The sequence below is a fragment of the Spea bombifrons genome, chromosome 2 (assembly GCF_027358695.1).
Source record: "Spea bombifrons isolate aSpeBom1 chromosome 2, aSpeBom1.2.pri, whole genome shotgun sequence".
Taxonomy (NCBI): Eukaryota; Metazoa; Chordata; class Amphibia; order Anura; family Pelobatidae; genus Spea; species Spea bombifrons.
Genome location: NC_071088.1, coordinates 121318634 through 121337412, shown reverse-complemented (window position 1 = coordinate 121337412; position 18779 = coordinate 121318634). Strand labels below are relative to the sequence as shown.

Below are 18779 nucleotides of genomic sequence, written 5' to 3'. Positions count from 1 at the left end.
GGAACATCTGGAACCCATAATGACGCAGCCTGGGTGTTATTGGCAGAAAGAAAATATGTATTATGTTTAGTTTGGTTTCTTTTCTATCAGCTTCTCACCACAGGGGAAAAAGACTTTGGTGGATCAGGTATGTAAAGCTATATCCTTGGAACTGCTATAAGTTCTTTGTTGTTCCAATCTCACCAGCACTTTAGTAAATAGATTACATTTCATCTTTAATGTGGGCTCCCCAAAAATCTAGCGGAAGACCACAATTTCCAATTGATATGAGATATTATGTGAACTTTCTAATACAGAGTGAGTGCCCTAGAGTGCACACAGACACCCAGCGATCACTGATAGGGAATAGAGGGGTGCTTTTAAAGGTGCCGTTCCACTTAGACCAAACTTTCATTGCAAATTAAACAAATACACATGAGCAGATCTGTCATTTTATTCTTTCTTTATATAGCTTTTTCAGTTTGTACAGTTTTTGTGCCACATGACAGTTAATTTTTGGGAAAGCTTTGGACATTCAACAGCACATTGAACAGGAATGATGTTTCAAATGCTGCATTTCTTTATAGAGGTTTTAAATTCAGAGTAGGTGGAACAGCAGCTTTAAGAAACGTTCTAGGCAGATAAGGTGGGCCTGTTATTTCATATCTGTCATTAAATCTGTGTTTCCGTATATTTTAGCCCCTTTTCCAAGATTGACAATCTTGGTAATATTAGGGTTTATTGGCTTTCTGAAACAGCAGATATGAATTCCCCAGAAACTGAACCTGATCCATCTGCACTATGTTTTCAACCTTATTAACAAGAGCTGAGTCATCTCAGCAAAACACATAGCTAATGGGCTGAATGGCTCTTATCTGCTGTGAAATGTCTATTAATTGGTTAATATAAATGCCACTAAGCCAGTATTCTTAGGTCACAACAAGGCTTCTCCACCATTAATAATGTCTTGCCTGAAGCGGGAAGCAAAAAACCCTTTAAGGGAAGGAAGAGGAGGTAAAAAGTGATAACTTCTTGCATTCTAAACCAAGCAGTTTAGTTTTTGGGATAGTTTATTGTATTATTATTATTATTATCATGATTGTTGTTATTATTATTATTATCCCTTTATAGTTAGCTGGGTTGTACAACAGTTCTGTGTACTTTTACATTTCTTTAAGATTTGGCATTTAAAGGGATATCCCCTTTTTCATATACTATGGATCATTTCTAGAAATTATAATTTCTAAGAACAGCGCATGTAATGCTACGTCTTCCAGTTTGTTATTACCTTTTGGCACTGAAAGTTAAAACATTATTTTCACTTCTTGCTGCCAAATTGAGGGACAGAATCATTCTTTTTAATTGTTTTGTGGAATTTGCAAGACTATACTGCCCCCTACTGTATCTCTTATAACTAGTTAATATTTTTAAAAGGTAGTGCAGGCTGATCAAAAGTTTTTATACATTTATAACACACCTTCCTGACCCCAAAAGTACCAGTATACATTAGTTTGTAAACAGAGAAATGCTCAGACCTGATTTTTTTTTTCCTGATGTAAAGAAAGATTCCAGAACCTGGCAAAGACCAAACTTTGTGTGAATGTATCTATATTTATCTGGATTAAATTAATTAAATATTGATTTTTTTTTTTTAAAGTGCACACCAGAAAAGAGTTTAAACACATTATTAAACACAATATTAAACCACATTTCTCTAAATCTACTTTTGACAACCATCAATGACCTGAGCTCTCCTTACAGGCTAGTTGGTAAAATGGCATCAATACTGTGGCTGTTCCTGATAGTTCTCCCGCACCCTGGTCTATCAGCTCCGAGACTCAAGGTAAATTGTATGTGATACGTTTTGGGTTTGTGCCTTCTACTGTTTGTTGAGAAACATTTTATGTCTCGGATTCAATGACCTATCTACCGTGGTGTATTCTTGTCTAGGCCTAGGGCGGCCGGTCTAGTGAGGCGGCAAACCCTCTGCCATTTAACCAGGTCCCTGATTGCCCTATTGGGTGCACCATTTATTCTTGGGCCAACAGGGGGCATCAGAGATCTCCCTCATAACCAGCCCCAATACACTATGTCTCCATAAGGATCTTCTCTGCGCCCCACAAGCATTGCGCCAGGTTTTTACATCATACCCCAGGAGTCACCATGGTACACGGTGGCCGTGGAGATAATTGGTTAGGGGCGGCTGGGGTGCTGCCCTGGGTCAGCCCTAGGGCAGCACCCTGCCAAGATATGGCTCTGCCTGTCTAGCTAAATTGCTACTCATTACTCAATGATTGAAACCAATTAGATTTGTTAAGTGTCATCACTAAAAATACCGTCGATGAAGGTTGTAAAGCGCCAGTTTCCAATAATAATCTCATATACTTTTTTTTAAAAAAATCTGGTTGGTTTATGCAATAACCGTACACAGGTTTCGCCATACATCACAATTTCAGAGTGAATTGGCTAAAGGGATGAAATTGAATGGGCCGATGAAATCACTTAGATACATTTGTATAAAAATTGTGAGATTAAAAGATTTCAATCTGTTTTTTGTAAAGGATACTTTTGTATCATTGCCGGCACAGTCCCCAAAAAAAGAAAGAAGAAGCTCTAAGAAAATAGCATGAAGGTGGAAAGAGAGAAAAAAATCTAACATGTTAAAAACAATCATTGTAATGCTGGCACCTTTTTAAATAGCTGATTATAATATTTATTTAAACTATTTAATATTAAATATGTCTTTGGTGTTTTGCATTCTGAATGCATTATTAGGTTATATTACATTATAAGTGCATTTTAAATGCACTATTTTTTCTGCTTTAAATAGCACTAGTCAATGGCCACGCAATAGCCAGTTGATTTTATTGATGGCATTACATTTATTACATTTATAATGCATACATTTCTTTTCGACAAAGTACAGTATATACCTTCTATAATTTATTGAAATCCTGAAATCCTATAAATAAAGAATTAAACAAAAAGTCCCCAGATATAATTTTTAAAGTCTTCAGTAGTAAAACAAAAACCATCATGATTCCACTCAGATTTCTTATATTGAGTTCTTTTTCTTAAGGACATAGAAATATGCATGATGGATAATGCTAAACTCCAACACAGAATAAAAGTTCTGCAGAACCTCCTTCTGTTAGGTGAACTTCAAATCCAAGACCTCACCAGAAATAATTACCATTCAGTGAAGAGCAAGGTATTTAAGAGCAGCACGGAGAGGAGGAGGCCCGAGGTCCAGCTTCCTTCAACCGGCGGCAACCTCATCGTCTATGATGAAGGTCAGTATGAAGACAGATTTTGAATTATTACACTACATCACATAAGTTGATCTGGACAGTATAGCAAGTAAAACTATTTAAATGTAAGCATTAAAAAGAGATTTGTTTCCCAAGCAAACCTTTGAAGGAAAACTAAAAACACCCCTATGTCTTAAAAGAAAGAAAATTAAGCTGCAGCCCGGGGTGAGCTTCGGGTTAGTGGCATCTAACGTGGACTTTTTCCCTAAGGACCAGAATTTTTTTTTCATATTTTTCCCTTTTTTTAATCATTTTTTGGAAGGGGATCTTTACTCTCCCTGATCTCTCTGTGTAGACTGTGTTGATCACTCAGTACATGCGATCAGCCAGTAGGATTGGAGATCCCTGTTGGGTCTAGAAAGACCCCACTCTGTCTCTCCTGTCCTTCAGTGAAGTTACTTTGAGCGTCAGCAGTGACACCTACCAGAAGGGAATGCCTGACCGCGTGATCAGGTATTCCTTATATAACGGTTTACCAGCACTCGCACAAGAGATCAATAGGAAGTCTGATCCCTCGTGTAATGGCAGGGTCATACGTCCTAATTGGTGTCTTGGCACAGTTTTAAAGGATGTACTGGTAGGTCCTAAGGGGCTCTAACAGGTTGATCTTTCAGAAATAAAACAATGCTAGTATGTTTTCATTGCATTTTAAAACATTTGTTCTCTGCTAATAATATATAAATTCCCATGTATTTTCTCATCCCTTGCTCGTTTGATGCATTAAAAAGAAACATAAATATAGGTAAGAATCATTCGCCTCATCTGGTATTTCCATTATTCCTGCTGTAAATACTCAAACTTTATTCATCCTAGATTCAGGATAGCCACATGTTCCACTTATCTACCACTCTGTCAGAAAAGTAAAGCTTCTTTAACATCTCAATCTAATTTTATTCATTTTACTAACAAATGCATGTACGTGTTACTAAAGTCACATCTTTCCATAGCAAGTTAGTGTACCTATGGGACAGATAGAGAGATATTACCTTCCACAAGGAAAGATCAAATGAATGGGCATCCCCAAAAGCACTGACGCAAAATAATATTTTGGGCATGACTGTCCTAGTAGCGTACCTAAAGGGGGATGAGGCGTACTGCCCTGGGTGCCACTCAACGTGGGCCCGCAGCTCACTGGTGTGGTGCCCACACACTGCATGAGGAGACTCTTTTCCCGTGCAGGGGGAGCAGGAACCTAGGCAGGAAAAGAGTTTCCCCCTACAGTGCGTAGGCGCCACAGCAGTAAGCTGCGGGCCCGCGTTAGGCGGGCGTCGGGCCATAAAGACGTCTACACATCCGGCCCCCAAACCAATGAATTCTGCAAAAGAGGTAAGGGGGTGCGGGAGAGTGAATGGGTGAGTGGGTGAATGAATGAATGAAGTCAGTAAGTTAGTAGTGAGTTAGTGGTTAGGGGCAGAAATGGCACAGGCAGGCGGATTAGAGGGGACAGAGGAGGCACAGGCAGACTGTTTCAGGTGCAGAGTTGGCACAGGCAGGCTGTTTCAGGGGCAGACTTGGTTGCTTCAGGGCAGAGGTGGCACAAGCAGGCTGCTAAATGGCCAAATACTAAAATGCTAAATACAGTTAAAAATGTGCGAAATAAATATTCTGCCCAACATTCATTAATTTTTTTTTGGGGGGGGGGTGCAACATACAGGATCCGTCCCGGGTGCCAAATACTTTAGTACTCCCCTGGACTGTCCCTTTCATGATTGCAATATATTGTTTTATATAACATTCATTAATTCATTCCAGATTGTTCTTCAGTATTTGAAAGTGGAAAAAGGGAGAGTGGTTATTATCGCATACAGCCAAAACCTGAAAATGAGCCATTCCTTGTCTACTGTGAAATGTCAGACGGAGGAGGCTGGACAGTGATCCAGCGACGCAGCAATGGCAAAGTGAACTTCAATCGGTATTAATCAAAAAGCTCTATACTTACCAATCACATCATATCTATAGTCTGGCTACTGACAGTACATTCACAGTTTTTAATTCATTTTCAGTATTAGGGAATGATTTTGGACCGTTTACTTTTTATTTGTATTTTTCACTATTGCCAAATATGGAAATATCTAGGAAATTTACACCTTGTCTTCTAGTTTCTCAGACATTTGTTCCATTCTCAGCATGAATGGACAGGTGCATGGCTCAGTCCGGGGCAGAGTCAGACCTCAACCTTAGATCCAACTAACTTTTCAGACAACAAAATCTCTTATTTAAATGTAAGAAGGGACATCTGGGGTTTTGAAAGGTAATGTGACTCTACTTATGGATATAAGGATTCACTACTAATCACTAGATTTTTTTCTTTTTTTTCTGGGACCAAGCTGATAATGTCCATTTTCTTAAAAAGGTGTTAATATATCCTAATCACTGGACTTGTGCATTCGGATTTGTACGAATTGCAAATTTACCAAATTTTGGCAAATTCAGCAAATGGTACAAAGCTCAAAATTCATCAGAAATACGCAAGCCCTTTCACTCACTCTTTTCTCTCACTCTCTAAATGTTTCCCTACCTTTTCTCACGGCCACCTCTTCCGCTTCAGCATCTTCTTGTTCTTCATCTTCTATCATGTCTTTTTCATCTTCTTTCCTTTATCTTCATCAGCATCTCCGTGGACAGAACCTAGTGCAATCTTCCTCCAAAATGGCAGCATTTCCGGCTTCCTCTCGTCAAATCCTCTAATTGAGGGGAAGTCATCACCAAAAGTGCTAAGATTTTGGCAGAAGGTCACCTTAGGGCAAAACGGCAGCGCTTTTGGTGATGTCCTCTCACCCAATAGAATCATTGGACATAACCTGGCTCCAACTTCCACCAAAATGGCTGCACCCTAAGGCAATCTCCCGCCAAATTTGCAGCGCTTTCGGCTTTTGGTTGGCACCACCATATGTCTACTAATCCCCTTCTACAATTGTAATATACAGCCAAAGTATAACAGAATAATATTTATATAATATATGAAACTTCTGAAGATAGATACACATCAACAAATTGACAATTTTATGTAAAATTAATATTAAACATAGACGCACAGATAAATGTTCATTGTTTTGCAGGGAATGGGATGATTACAAGCAAGGTTTTGGGCTCTTTAAAAGCAGGCGTGATGAATACTGGCTTGGGAACAATCATATTTATGACTTGTTGGACAAAAGTAGGTATTCTATTACCATTTGCAGGCCTTTTTACCTTATTAAACAGTACAGAATACTTATTCTTTGCTTTTTTGTTGTCCAGGAGAAATGTCGTTACAAATCGATCTCATGGACTGGGAGGGAAACAGAAGATATGCAATCTATGATCAATTCAGAATCGCAAATGAAAAGGTAAAAAACTTATCAAGAACAGATCTGGCAAATCATAGATTTCCAGCTTTTGTGAATATAATATTCTGTCTTAGCTCTGGTATGTAATTCTTGGTGAAAGAAAAAAAAAACATTGAAATTCTAGATTAGAGTTCTTGAGGACTTGTGTCATGTCCATCGTGATGTCCACAGGTGCTTTACTTCCTGTGGGAGTTACTGCAGAATGGGTATAAATCATAAGGTTTCGGTTCTAACTTACATTAGAATTTTTTTTACTTTTCCTGGCTTTATTGGTAAGTCTGCTTAGTCTTGTAAGGAAATTAGAATCAAAGTGGATGCGTACTTAAAAAAATAAAGCCATAGTTGTCAAGCCATCTTTTTCACATAATAAATGTATATATAGAGAGTGCTATCTTGGTTCTCCCTCAGACCTCCAGTGAGGTAGCTTTAGCAATAACTGTAATTAATTCATGTGTTTTTAACGAACGCATTAATGCTGAGTATATGTTTTCCTCCTCTTTACTTCTGTGAAGGACAATTACAGGTTGTGGGTAGGGTATTGCTCTGGAAATGCCGGAGACGGTCTCTCTGGTGGCAGCAACTTTGGAGATCAGTGGTCAGCATCATTAAAGGGAATGATGTTTAGTACTTCGGATAAAGACAATGACAGATACATTCAAGGGAACTGTGCGGTGGAAAACAAATGTGGTTGGTGGTTCAATAGGTAAGTAAAAACATTAAAAATATAACTCTCCATCATAAAAAACTATGTTTTTATTTAATGCAATGTATTAAAATTAAAGTATGTAACGAAATTATAATTCCAGACATTATGTTCCGTTTAAAACGATTAAACCCCAACAAGCAATTCTACTGTTTTATTTAATTCCACACAACATTCTTCAAATTGTATGTATACTGTTAATATTTAATAATACTAAAGCTTAAATCTCAGCATACAGTGAATGTATAATTCATACAGTGAATTATAACTCCCATTATAAACCAGCAGAGTAAGATTATTATTAATATTTGTTTATAGTTGTTGAATTTTAATACACAGATGTCCATTTCGGTAAAATGTCAACACGACAGGGCGATCTTCCTGCCCGTACCATGTTTCCAGTACTACATTTAGTTACATCATTGTTAAATTCAGAAACATATACAGTATGTGACTGTAGATTGAGGTCACATCTATGACATCAAACCTGATCTCATTTTACTTACAGTAAATTTCTCCTTATTTTGCCACAAAATGTTTCTTTTATATATATAACTTGTGGCTTTGTTGCCATATTGTCAAGTATGTTGGTTTATTGTTTATTGATTTCTTACTAATATTATTGGCGGGTAAAATCCAAACACGGAGTCACTCTCTTATGTATGGTGTATTTCCTTATAGGTGTCATTTGGCTAATTTAAATGGGTTATATTACAAGACAGGGAATTATTCTGGGCAATACGACAATGGGATTGTTTGGTCTACATGGCGTGGCTTGTGGTACTCGTTGAAACAAACAGTAATGAAGATCCGAAGTCCTTCATATCTCGGTGCAGGAAGCGGGAATGGCAAAGATGGCTAGCTGACCAACAGTATGCAATAATCCCGATGAAGGCAACAAACGCGTCAAAGGAAATTTGTAAAAATTGAAATCAAAATCTTTGAATGCCAAAATGAAGTTATTCAAACACATACATATAATATTCAAGACACTTCTTGGGGTTATAAATGAAAATCTCAGACTTTTATAACGATTGGTAACATTTTCTGAGTTACAATGTACTATACTAAAGAATGTACAATAAGCCGTATGCAATAAATTGTATAATAGATGGTGCCTTCGCTGTAATTTATACTTTTCACAATACAATCTATAGAATATTTTACAAGCACAATAAATGAGAATGTTAAACCCGTAAAATCTCTGCAATATTTTCTTTTTATATTTAAAAGAAATATTGAAAAACCTTTAACTTTCGAAAAAACTTTGGTTTTAAAATGGTGCTGAATGTCATAGTCATTTTTAACCTGGACAAATGGAGAAAAGTGAGTGAGTTCTGTCAAGTTTTTTTATTCCCTAAGAAAATAATGAATCAAGCAAACATTACTAAAAGCATTATTTTAAGGAGCTCAGTAAAAAAGAGGGGGGGGTGATTTGATCTTCCTGTTGCGTGTCTCCTGGTGGCACATCCGGCCATTATGCCTGTGACGCGCTGTAGGATCCTCATCAGAAAGCAGTTTTGTAACAAACAAGGGTTAGTTTGTAGGAGAGTTCCAATTGTAACTCCCTTCATTATGCAGGATCGAGAGCCATTCAAGAAAGAGCTTGCTTGGTTTTGTGCAATCCATTGTTGTATTCTGTGGCACACCAAGGGCAGGCAGTGGGGGCAGTCTTCCCTGGGTGCCTGCTGCCATTGAGGGTGCCATAACGACCCTCAAGTGTCAACGCTGCCTAGACAATTTAGTCATATGGGGGAGATGTTATTAAATGACCAGCCAAGGGAAATGTAGTTCCGTTGGCCTCACACCAAGTGGACTTTAGATAAAAGTTACAACGGGTTATCTGGACATCCATCCCTGGCCTCCAACTACTCACCTGGCCTTCTGTATTAATCTCCACCATGTCCCCCACCTACAAGTATGATGTTATTATTGAAACTGATCCCGACTTCTAAATCCTATATGCAATTTCCCTAATATGACCATTTGTGAGGCAGCCCTATAAATTCCTCGGCCTCACTTGGAAAGCTTGCTTGGAAATGTAGGTGTATTGACCTCACCCCAAGTGGTCAGATACGAGTTACACTGGAGGGAAACCAGAGGAACACTGCAGGGACTGCGACACCATTTCCCTATGCAATCAGCAGCTATCATCCTAATCAAGCCATCTGAACGACCAACAACCTCTACAGATCATCTGGACTCATCAACTCATCCCCATCCAAGCGGCCCTCTCTTACTGTTTCACTTCCCCCTCAACCGCCAACTGGATTGCAAGCTTACAAGAGCAGGGCCCTTGCATCCTTTTGTACCAGTGTTTGTATTGTGTGTGATTTTAAATTATTCCCCTGATTGTAACAGCGCTATGGAATCTGCTGGCGACATATAAGGGACATTCGAAAACCTTTTTAATATAAAATATATCTATAAAAGTGTGAAAGCTTTTTTAACCTCCCTCGTATAAATAACTGTAATGGGTGTCAAATGCTCTAGGCACATTACTGAGATTTCACCATAGTCAACTCACCGAAAGAACTATGAATCATGCAGGGGTTAGCTCAGGCCTTCATTCAGGAGAACTTTGCTAGGGTTAACATACATTACCCATTGTGAGATGCAACTTCAGCTTTCCTGCTGTATCACCTGCAGCTCCCACTTTATGAATAAACCTCTTAGTGACCAGTTGCAGTATCACTTCCCTGCATTCAAGGGCTTCTCTCTGTGGCAACCATGCTGCGTTAAACCAGATTATCAGTTTTGTAGTATTAGTTTGGTCTTTCTGATAATGTTTAGCCACTGTAGCATTCATTTTCAAAACAACATCAATTTATTGAGGTCATTTACCGAAAGCTGCAGTTCATCTAGAGCACTAAAGAACTAGAAAAAAGACGCTAGGTGGCAGGACAATATTTATTATTTGATAGTTAAACATACACCTATTTTCTTCATACGTCCATTTGTAAGATAAAATCATGACATGTAATTGTATGGTAGTGTTTCTAAAAGTATTCAAGTAAAAAATGTGCTTCTAATTTCCTGTTATTTGGATTTTGCCACATTGAAAAAATATCGGGCCGAATCCCCCAACAGCCCAAATAAATGGGCCACAAAAATAATATCTGTATAATTAATATAAATAATTGTCAGTGTAATTAAATGACCAGCCTCTCCACACTCAATGTACTTGTTTCATCCTCTTCGTTAGAAGCAAAATATCCCGGAAGGTCAAGCATTTCTTGCTCAGCTTCTGTCAGTCCAAATGTTAAGTTGTCGTAGTATGAATATTCCGCTGCCCAGGGGAAACTCTGGCACTTTTCTCTTCGGTCTTGAGCAGGGCTAAGAGAACTGTGCCTATTGTAGATTTCATTAGGTGAAGCCGAGAAGTTCCTTTGGCCTCGGTTCCAAGACTTATTCACCGGAGAGGGGCCTTTTCTGGGTCGGGTCGCCCCAGGCCTCTCAACATTTGATGCTGTAGCTGCCAAAGGCCGATTGCTTATTAAATCAGGTTTACTCTCACCTGACCGAATATATTTTGAAGGATAACCAGTAGAATCTATTGTTAAATTATTACCTCTAGTAAGATTTTCAGGACTCTTATCAGCCCTTATTCCTTTATGTTTTGATCTTTCTACCGTATAATATTCCCATGTCCTGGTCTTGGGGTTATAAGCCATTGATTGTCTCGGAGAGAGTGTTGTTAGGCTTCTTTCTCTGTAGGGTTTATTGTGTTTAGTTTCATGAAAGCTTGATGTCCTCCTGAAGTGATTGCTCTTTTGATGTGCCCTCTCATAATGCCTCGCTTTTGCATCTTGGTTCTTTACAGGGGACAATCTGGGTAGCGTTTGACTGGGGCTCATTCCCTGTGACAGTAGAAAGGTTGACTTTAAGTTAGGCCTTTCTCCGTAGCTTCGTCCAAGATTATTCTTTTGCTCTAAAAATGGAGACTGTATCCTGAATTTGTTGGCGGTGGTGTCTTCTGCATTGTCGGTGGCAAGGGCCGTTGTTGTTGCTATATCTACCGCAGTGTCTGCCATTGGATTCGGTGACACATGATATAACTTTGTGGTTTCGGTGAGGCCCTTCTGTCTCATCTCCTTTAGCTGTTGTTGGGCAAGTCGATAACTGAAAATCGGTGGAATGATCTTCTGAACATTTTGAGAACTGTCTATTTCGGTCGCAGCTTGCTCTTCAGCAACAGGCAAGCTCTGCCTGTAATTTAAAGGTATATTGACAATCTCCTCTGTGCTATCCAAGATTTCCCCTGTTTCCGAGAAACTCTCCCTTAGCTGGCATATGTTCTCCTCATCTGAGTTCTTGCGACAGTTGGCTGAATGGGCAGAGCTGTGTCTTGCTGTGGGGCTGCACTTTTGGCTTTTGCCAAGTTTCCTCCAGACAGTGATCACAACAGTAATTACAATGATGAACAGGCACAGAGAAATCCCAGTAATAGTAACAGTGTTACTTGTGTTACCATCAGCTTTAGAATTTTTGGTCGATTTGCTTGAAGGTTTTGCAGCTTCACCAAAGAAAAAAAAAACATTTTTTTAAATTAATATTTGAACTTCTACATTGGATTATAAATTTTGATACATTTGTGCAAAACCTTTTTATTAAAAGGTAAATATGATGGTAGTTGCAAAAGGTTAAATTCATCTCTTGTCTTTGAAAACTGTGTTTCTGAAAGAATAATGCTTAAAAGAATACTCATGTAGGGTATGGGTCTGTGTTTGCTAGATTATTTAGGAACATAAATGAACCACTTAGAGTTACAATATATAAAATACCCACTACATACTTGAGCAGTCCTCCAGGGAGCACATTGAGGTCTCCTTTGGACTTCCATTGCACGATGGTTTTATCAATGATGTTGTCAGGCATTCTCTGTGTCTCTCTCTCTGTCCATCTCCACATGTGGTACTACAGGGACTCCACGGCTGCCACAGACTCCATGTCTCTGCAAAGTCACAAACAGATATAAATTTGTCAACCCTCAGGCAGACAATTGGCAGGTTGTAAGATTTTTAGTGGCAGATGGATTGGTGTTCCAGAGAGCTAAGACAGATTTACTGCGCTCTTCAATTTATAGGAGAACGCTCCAGCTTTGCTTTCATGTAAAATGTATAATTGGGTCAATTTTACACGCAAAATGTGCACGTGTTCTTAAGATACCGTCTCAGTTTTCTGTCTCCTTTTCTTCCTCCCCCTAGAAGGCCCTACCGAAAGCAGAAAACATACTTCAGTAGTCAAGGAGGATGAGAAGGGGTTAATACAATGACATCTATGTTAAAAACATGGCCACTTCAACAGAGAAGAGATCCAGATGACTCAAAAGTCCTGTTAAATTTTATACAGCAATGAGAACCGACAGTCCTGGCAGGCTTGAGTCTTATCTCTCATCACAACCCACTTGCATACCTGAGACCTTCCCAAGGTGGGCCATCAAGAGCTCTCCATCTTCTGAGGGAGCAGTTTAATGTTGGGTGTGAGGCTACCCACATGAGGGGTGGGGCTAGCCACGCATGGAGACAGGGGTAGCCCCTGATAGGCTTAATTAAGGGGAAGTACGAGTGGTGGACATGGCCAAACATCTCTTCCCTGCCCGGAGAAAGGGGAAGGTGGACCGGAAGAGAATGGCTTCATCGGGAGGAATTCCCGGGTACACCCATTTGTGTGCTTGAAATTATCCCCCAATATCATTTTCAAATACAATAACCATGGCCTTAAATGATTCGAACCCCAGAAAATGCTATTTTTATGTACATAATACCTGAGTTTCATTCTGTGTGCTGTGTCATGCCGAGAAAAAAACATCTTAAGAATAACCAAATCAGGGTGTGTGCTCACTTAATGTAACATTATAATGTAATGTTATTAATAAACAGTTGTAACTAATGTAATGTAATGCAATTAAATTTTAACCCCTTAAGGACAATGGGCGGTCCCTAAACCCATTGAGAACAATGCATTTTGAGCCCGTACATGCACGGGCTTTGTCATTAAGGGGTTAAGATGCATTAAAGTAAGTAGCCACAGCCATCAATGTTATCAGCAGAGCTTCAGATACTCACCTATTTCTCTTCTGATGTCGACACATTCTTTGGCCTTTGGAAGACTCTTGCTCGAGTACGTCAAGAATTCAAAGCAATACTTGTTTTTTCCAATTTCAAATAATGAGCAATTGAATCGAGCCACCTTGTCCCCAGTTTGCATGATGCTTTCTGCTACTGGTGGAATACCTTCTGATAAAATCCTTGGGGATTCTTTGTAGACGACTAGCTTCCCCTCAACGTAATTGCATGGGGGAGGTACGACATATACATTTACCAAAGAATCGCACTTCGGCTCTGTTGTTGTTAGCAGTTTATACTTGAAAGTCTTAACAAGGTCAATGGGGCCAAGATAAGCAATGACTGAATCAGAAAACATAGGTTTCAAAGCCACTGTGATAAAGGTCTCTGGCCGTACAGATGCACACTCAAACTCTACCCATTGAGAAGAGATCAAGGGAATGTCTTTGTATGTTTTGTACAACATGAATCTATCACTACTTGGTTCCTCCAGTTCTTGAAAGCTATGCGTATGCTCAACTTCCAGTAAAATAACAGGGTCTTTTTTAGGAAGTGTTGAACAAAGGCGTTCGTTGGTGAAGACTCCTATCTGAAAGGATCTTACCACGTCCTTTGACGTTCTGTTCAAATCTAAGTGAAACGTTGGCCAAGTGACATTCAATATACCACTTCTCCAGCGAATACGGCTGCTGTTCTCTGTCTGGAGACTCATGTGAAACTGGTAGAGTCCAGCTTCGACGAAGTAGAAACATTCAAACAACAGGCCACCTTGTGATGTGTTAGCTGGAAGCTCCTTGCTAGTGATTTTCTGGTTGTTGTCAGTTTTCAGGAGAGATATTGAGATGTTACTGGTGGTTGCAGTATCATTGTCAGGGAGATAGAAATCCACATACACGGGGTCTCTACTTAAAGCTGTGTGATGGGACTTTCTGAGGAGAAGATAGCCAGGCTCACCAAACACTGCGAAAGATGATGAACAGTTAGTACTAGTGTATTGACTTTAGGAGAACAGTTGGCATGGTAGGACAGATTTGCATAGTAGAGTGGACCATACGGTAGAATGGACCATATGGTGCTTAATACATGCAAAATATTTAAATGCACTGGACCAACATGGATATTAGAAACATATATTATAATTGCCAACAAAATCCGGTATGTTCATCTTGTATGTCAATTTCAAACTGTTTATTATGGTCTAGCAATGACTTTTGTTCAGGGATGTACTCGTTGACTTGAAAGCATAGTGGGCAAAGAGTTGGTCATGAAGAGCTGGACATAAAAGGAAAAGAAGAAAAAGAGTGGGCAAGTACAGAAACATGGGACAATGAAATATATGACAGGGTAGAGAGAAATGCAAGCAGAGAAATGAATACGACACATTATGAACTCAAGTAGCAATTACATTAATGGGGAGCCCATTTGAACTTGGAATAAAATCGGACATACCACAATCCCAGAGAAGAGCTAGCGAGATGTAGCCAAGGGGATGCAGTGTGTGTTTCATTCTGTTGGCTGCAGTGTGCCACAATTTCACACCATATCTATCCTCATTCAAATGTCACAGTTCTCACGGTAGCCATTGCAGTAGCCGTGTCACCTGAACAAAGCCAGGAGAAACAAAACAGTATCAGCGGCCATCACTTTCAAAGTAGTTATGATTTAGGTTTACAGTGATACAATACAAGACTGTCAAAGATCTCCTCCGATATATCTATATCTGTTGGGCTACCTCCGAAGCGCTCCTGTGCTCTCCGAGAAAGGCAAGTGCTGTTTTTAAGAAGAGGAAGAGCATACTTTTTAGAAACCAGGCACTCCTGAATTGGTCCAGAAGCAAGATGGGTGATCTGATTCACTTTAGTACCAAAATTAGATCAGGTCATATTAAAATGAAAAAAAAACATTAAAAAAATTATGTGTTCATTTAAGAGAATTCACACACAGTCCCCTTTTCCAGTCAAACTGCACTTAAACGATAGGTAGAACGAGCAGGAAAGTGTGCAGAACTTTTTTAAAGAAAAAGTTAACCTAAACAATCAGTTAAGGCAGGGTCCATGTTGTCAGCTATCCAGCAGTGAGGCGAGGACAATGCCTGGTACTACTACTCATACCATGGCTTGGTTTAAAGACGTAACATCATTTTATCTTCACAATCAAGAAATGAAACCTATTTAAGGGACAGTGAGGGATGTAGAATGTCAAGTTCCTTGGATTCAATCCACTTTCAGAGCTAACACAGTATTCATTTGTAGTTAAGTGATAGGACGATATCCATTTTTAATTCATACTTTTACTTTTGTTAAGAGGGGAGCTGCATTCAATACATCAAGTGACACTTAGTGTTGAAAAATGGGAGCCCATACATGCGCCACTACAGACTACCATCATGCTTAATTTGGTATAAGCATTTACGTTCACTTTAAGGGGGAGAATTTTTTTTATAGCCAACAATGAGTTTGAAGTATTTTAGAGGCAGGGCGTGATAAGGAACTAGAATAAAGCCAGGAAAGGAAATCGCCTGTTAGAAACATATACAATATGTTTTCCCCCCATACTTTACTATGAAATTAAGATTATTTTTTAGAATTATTTATTTAAATTCTTTCTTTGATTTGTTTTATCTACATACACAGATAATGTTTTTTAAAATTTTATTAGTATGTTTTTATTATGTGTAATTATGGAAATATCTAAAATCATTAATAATTTAGTGTGGCTGGGATGATTAAACACCTCTGGGCCTAAGCGGGCATTGTGGGCACCTCAAAGGTCATGAGGTTCCCAGCAGGAGCGATAGGGATGAAGAATTAGCGCAGGACCCTCAATAACGCGATGCTGACATTTGACATCAATCTTTCTACATAAAACATAGTTTTCTATTCAAGGATTTAGGTGTACATTTTTAAGAGGACACCAGAGTTAAATCACTATGAGATGAAGCATTTGGTTACTATGCATTGGGCCAACTGCATCAGTGTTCTGCTCCAAAAAGTTCAGAGCTAACTTCCATGGTTTTATTGTACATCAGACAGGGCCCTTGATGCTTTCAGTGCCAGCGAAATAGGTTTGACCCTCAGACACACAAACGCCATATAATAAAAATATATCTATTTGTAGAAATAGACGCAGACAGAGACCGGTTAGATTTATGGTCCTCTCGTAATTCTACAGTATTTTTTAAAAAAGGACAGCTGGTTAATGCCTCAAGAAAACGTGGATTGTAACATTTATTAGCAGTGATGGGATGCAAGTCTCTGCTTGTCACACCCAACAGACTAATTCCTGAGAACAGAGATCTCACCTTCAGAGACTCAAACAAGACGCCAATGAAGTCCACCTGCAGCATCCCCCTAGATACGCCGCTTAGGTAGCATGATGCAGAAGGTCCTTGGTCCCCAAAAACCACACAGTTGGAAACCTTCATGTGGCTGAACGCAGAGAAAGACATTTCCAGGTGGCATTGGCTTGGCTTCCACTCATTCCCTTGTGCTTCAATAGTTTCAGCAGACAAGCTGCTGCTAATACAATCTCCTCCCTGGAGGAAGGGTGGAGAGAGAAAGGATGTTAAACTCCCCGCTCTGCCTCTACTAAAGCCTATGGCAAAGGAAAAAGGTAGGAGAGGGATGTATGTTTAACTCTTAAGAGTTGAGGGACTTCACAGTACATTGTACTTCAAAGGGTTAAGCAAAGGCTCGTATTTGGAGAGAATGTACTACATTAAAAACATCATCCAGCCAGGAAATTTAGGAAGGAAGCGCTAGTGAACAATAAACAGCTTTACTAGCGGTGAGCATGGAAAACGAATGTTTACTCAGCATGGTGAAAAGATAATACAGAAGGTATAGGTGCATCAAATACATATATATATATAATATCTCACAAAAGTGAGTACACCTTTCACATATTTGTAAATATTTTATTATTTATTTTCATGTGACAACACTGAAGAAATGACACTCTGCTACAATGTAAAGTAGTGAGTGTACAGCCTGTATAACAGTGTAAATTTGCTGTCCCCTCAAAATAGCTCAACACTTAATTAATGTGGGAATTAAATTAAAGTGGAAATGTCCAAATTGGGCTCAAAGTGTCAATATTTTGTGTGGCCACCATTATTTTCCAGCACTTCTTGGGCATGGAGTTCACCAGAGCTTCACAGGTTGCCACTGGAGTCCTCTTCCACCTTGCGCTCCCCAACCTTCCTTTTGAGGATGTCCCACAGATGCTCAATAGGGTTTAGGTCTGGAGACACGCTTGGCCAGTCCATCACCTTTACCCTCAGCTTCTTTAGCAAGGCAGTGGTGGTCTTGGAGTTGTGTTTGGGGTCGTTATCATGTTGTAATACGGCCCTTCGGCCCAGTCTCCGAAAGAAGGGAATCATGCTCTGCTTCAGTATGTCACAGTACATGTTGGCATTCATGGTTCCCTCAATGAACTGTCTCTCCCCATTGCCGGCAGCACTCATGCAGGCCCAGACCATGACACTCCCACCATCATGCTTGACTGTAGGCAAGATACACTTGTCTTTGTACTCCTCACCTGGTTAAATACTATAGGAAGCCCATTTAACTATCATGTTATAAGACTTGAGATTTATCAACATCGTAACATCAGCTCCTAAAGTTCTGTTAATATACAACAGTAGGAAACATGACCCCAATTCAACCTTCAACCTAAACATTAGGTTTACTCTAAGGAACACCAACTTCACACTTTATTTAAGGGAGTCTTTAGACAAAATGTAAAACAAAAAGTCCTGTGAGCTTTTTGGACCTTGCAGGTCTCTTCTTCTTTAGATGGAATAAAATGACATTTTCAGTGTTGGTCCAATAAAAGGTCTCACCTTTCATCAAAGACCAAATCTTTTCTTGGGCCAATACGACGATATCAATTTTCAGGATTTTTAAAGGACCATCCTGGGCAAGTTTCTACTGGAAGAAGGCTTGAGCTGGTCCTGGATAATGCATTTTTAGTCAAGTAATCTGTGATTGATCATTTTTCTACAGTTCTTCTTGCAGGAGACACTTACTGGAGTTGGCCCTTCAGGATAGGTGCTTCTGCTCAAATCAAAACAAATTTATGTTCAGCAACATTCCCCGTGTCAGTAATACCACTTACATAGTTGTATCATGCATTCCAAATTTTTATTATGCTTTATATATATATATATATATATATATATTTCTAATAGAAGATGTTTTTGGACCTTTTAACTTTTCTCATTACTTTTTATTATGTCTAATATGTTTTGGTTTTGAAGAGGGACTGACTCAGACATCACAGTGATCAGAAAGCAGGGTACTGCAGTCCTGATTTGTGGCATTAACTTTAGCATGACGTAGAATGTCCTTTGTCGTCAATTAAACATGGACAACCAGTCCCTCAAAAC

At 39.2% G+C, this 18779-nt stretch overlaps 2 protein-coding genes across 3 annotated transcripts; one reads left to right on the top strand and one right to left on the bottom strand.

The window, feature by feature from the left end:
* Nucleotides 1–8523, top strand: LOC128475289 (fibrinogen-like protein 1). Of its 2 annotated transcripts, XM_053457761.1 has the most exons (8): nt 1–127; nt 1741–1822; nt 3059–3272; nt 5043–5202; nt 6350–6447; nt 6531–6619; nt 7132–7322; nt 8004–8523. In XM_053457761.1, exons 1-8 carry the CDS (start codon nt 63–65, stop codon nt 8182–8184), a joined length of 1080 nt encoding a protein of 359 aa, XP_053313736.1. In that variant the 5' UTR covers nt 1–62; the 3' UTR covers nt 8185–8523. The 2 variants fall into 2 exon arrangements, with proteins under 2 accessions (XP_053313736.1, XP_053313737.1); XM_053457762.1 differs by lacking the exon at nt 1741–1822 and having other exon boundaries at nt 79–127.
* A 1754-nt stretch (nt 8524–10277) lies between these two features.
* THSD1 (thrombospondin type 1 domain containing 1) lies at nt 10278–16944 on the bottom strand. The gene is made up of 5 exons (XM_053457760.1): nt 16692–16944; nt 14840–14990; nt 13391–14350; nt 12118–12276; nt 10278–11838 (listed from the first exon to the last, which is right to left on the bottom strand). Exons 2-5 carry the CDS (start codon nt 14895–14897, stop codon nt 10475–10477), a joined length of 2541 nt encoding a protein of 846 aa, XP_053313735.1. The 5' UTR covers nt 14898–14990; nt 16692–16944; the 3' UTR covers nt 10278–10474.
* Between the last annotated feature and the right edge of the window lie 1835 nt (nt 16945–18779).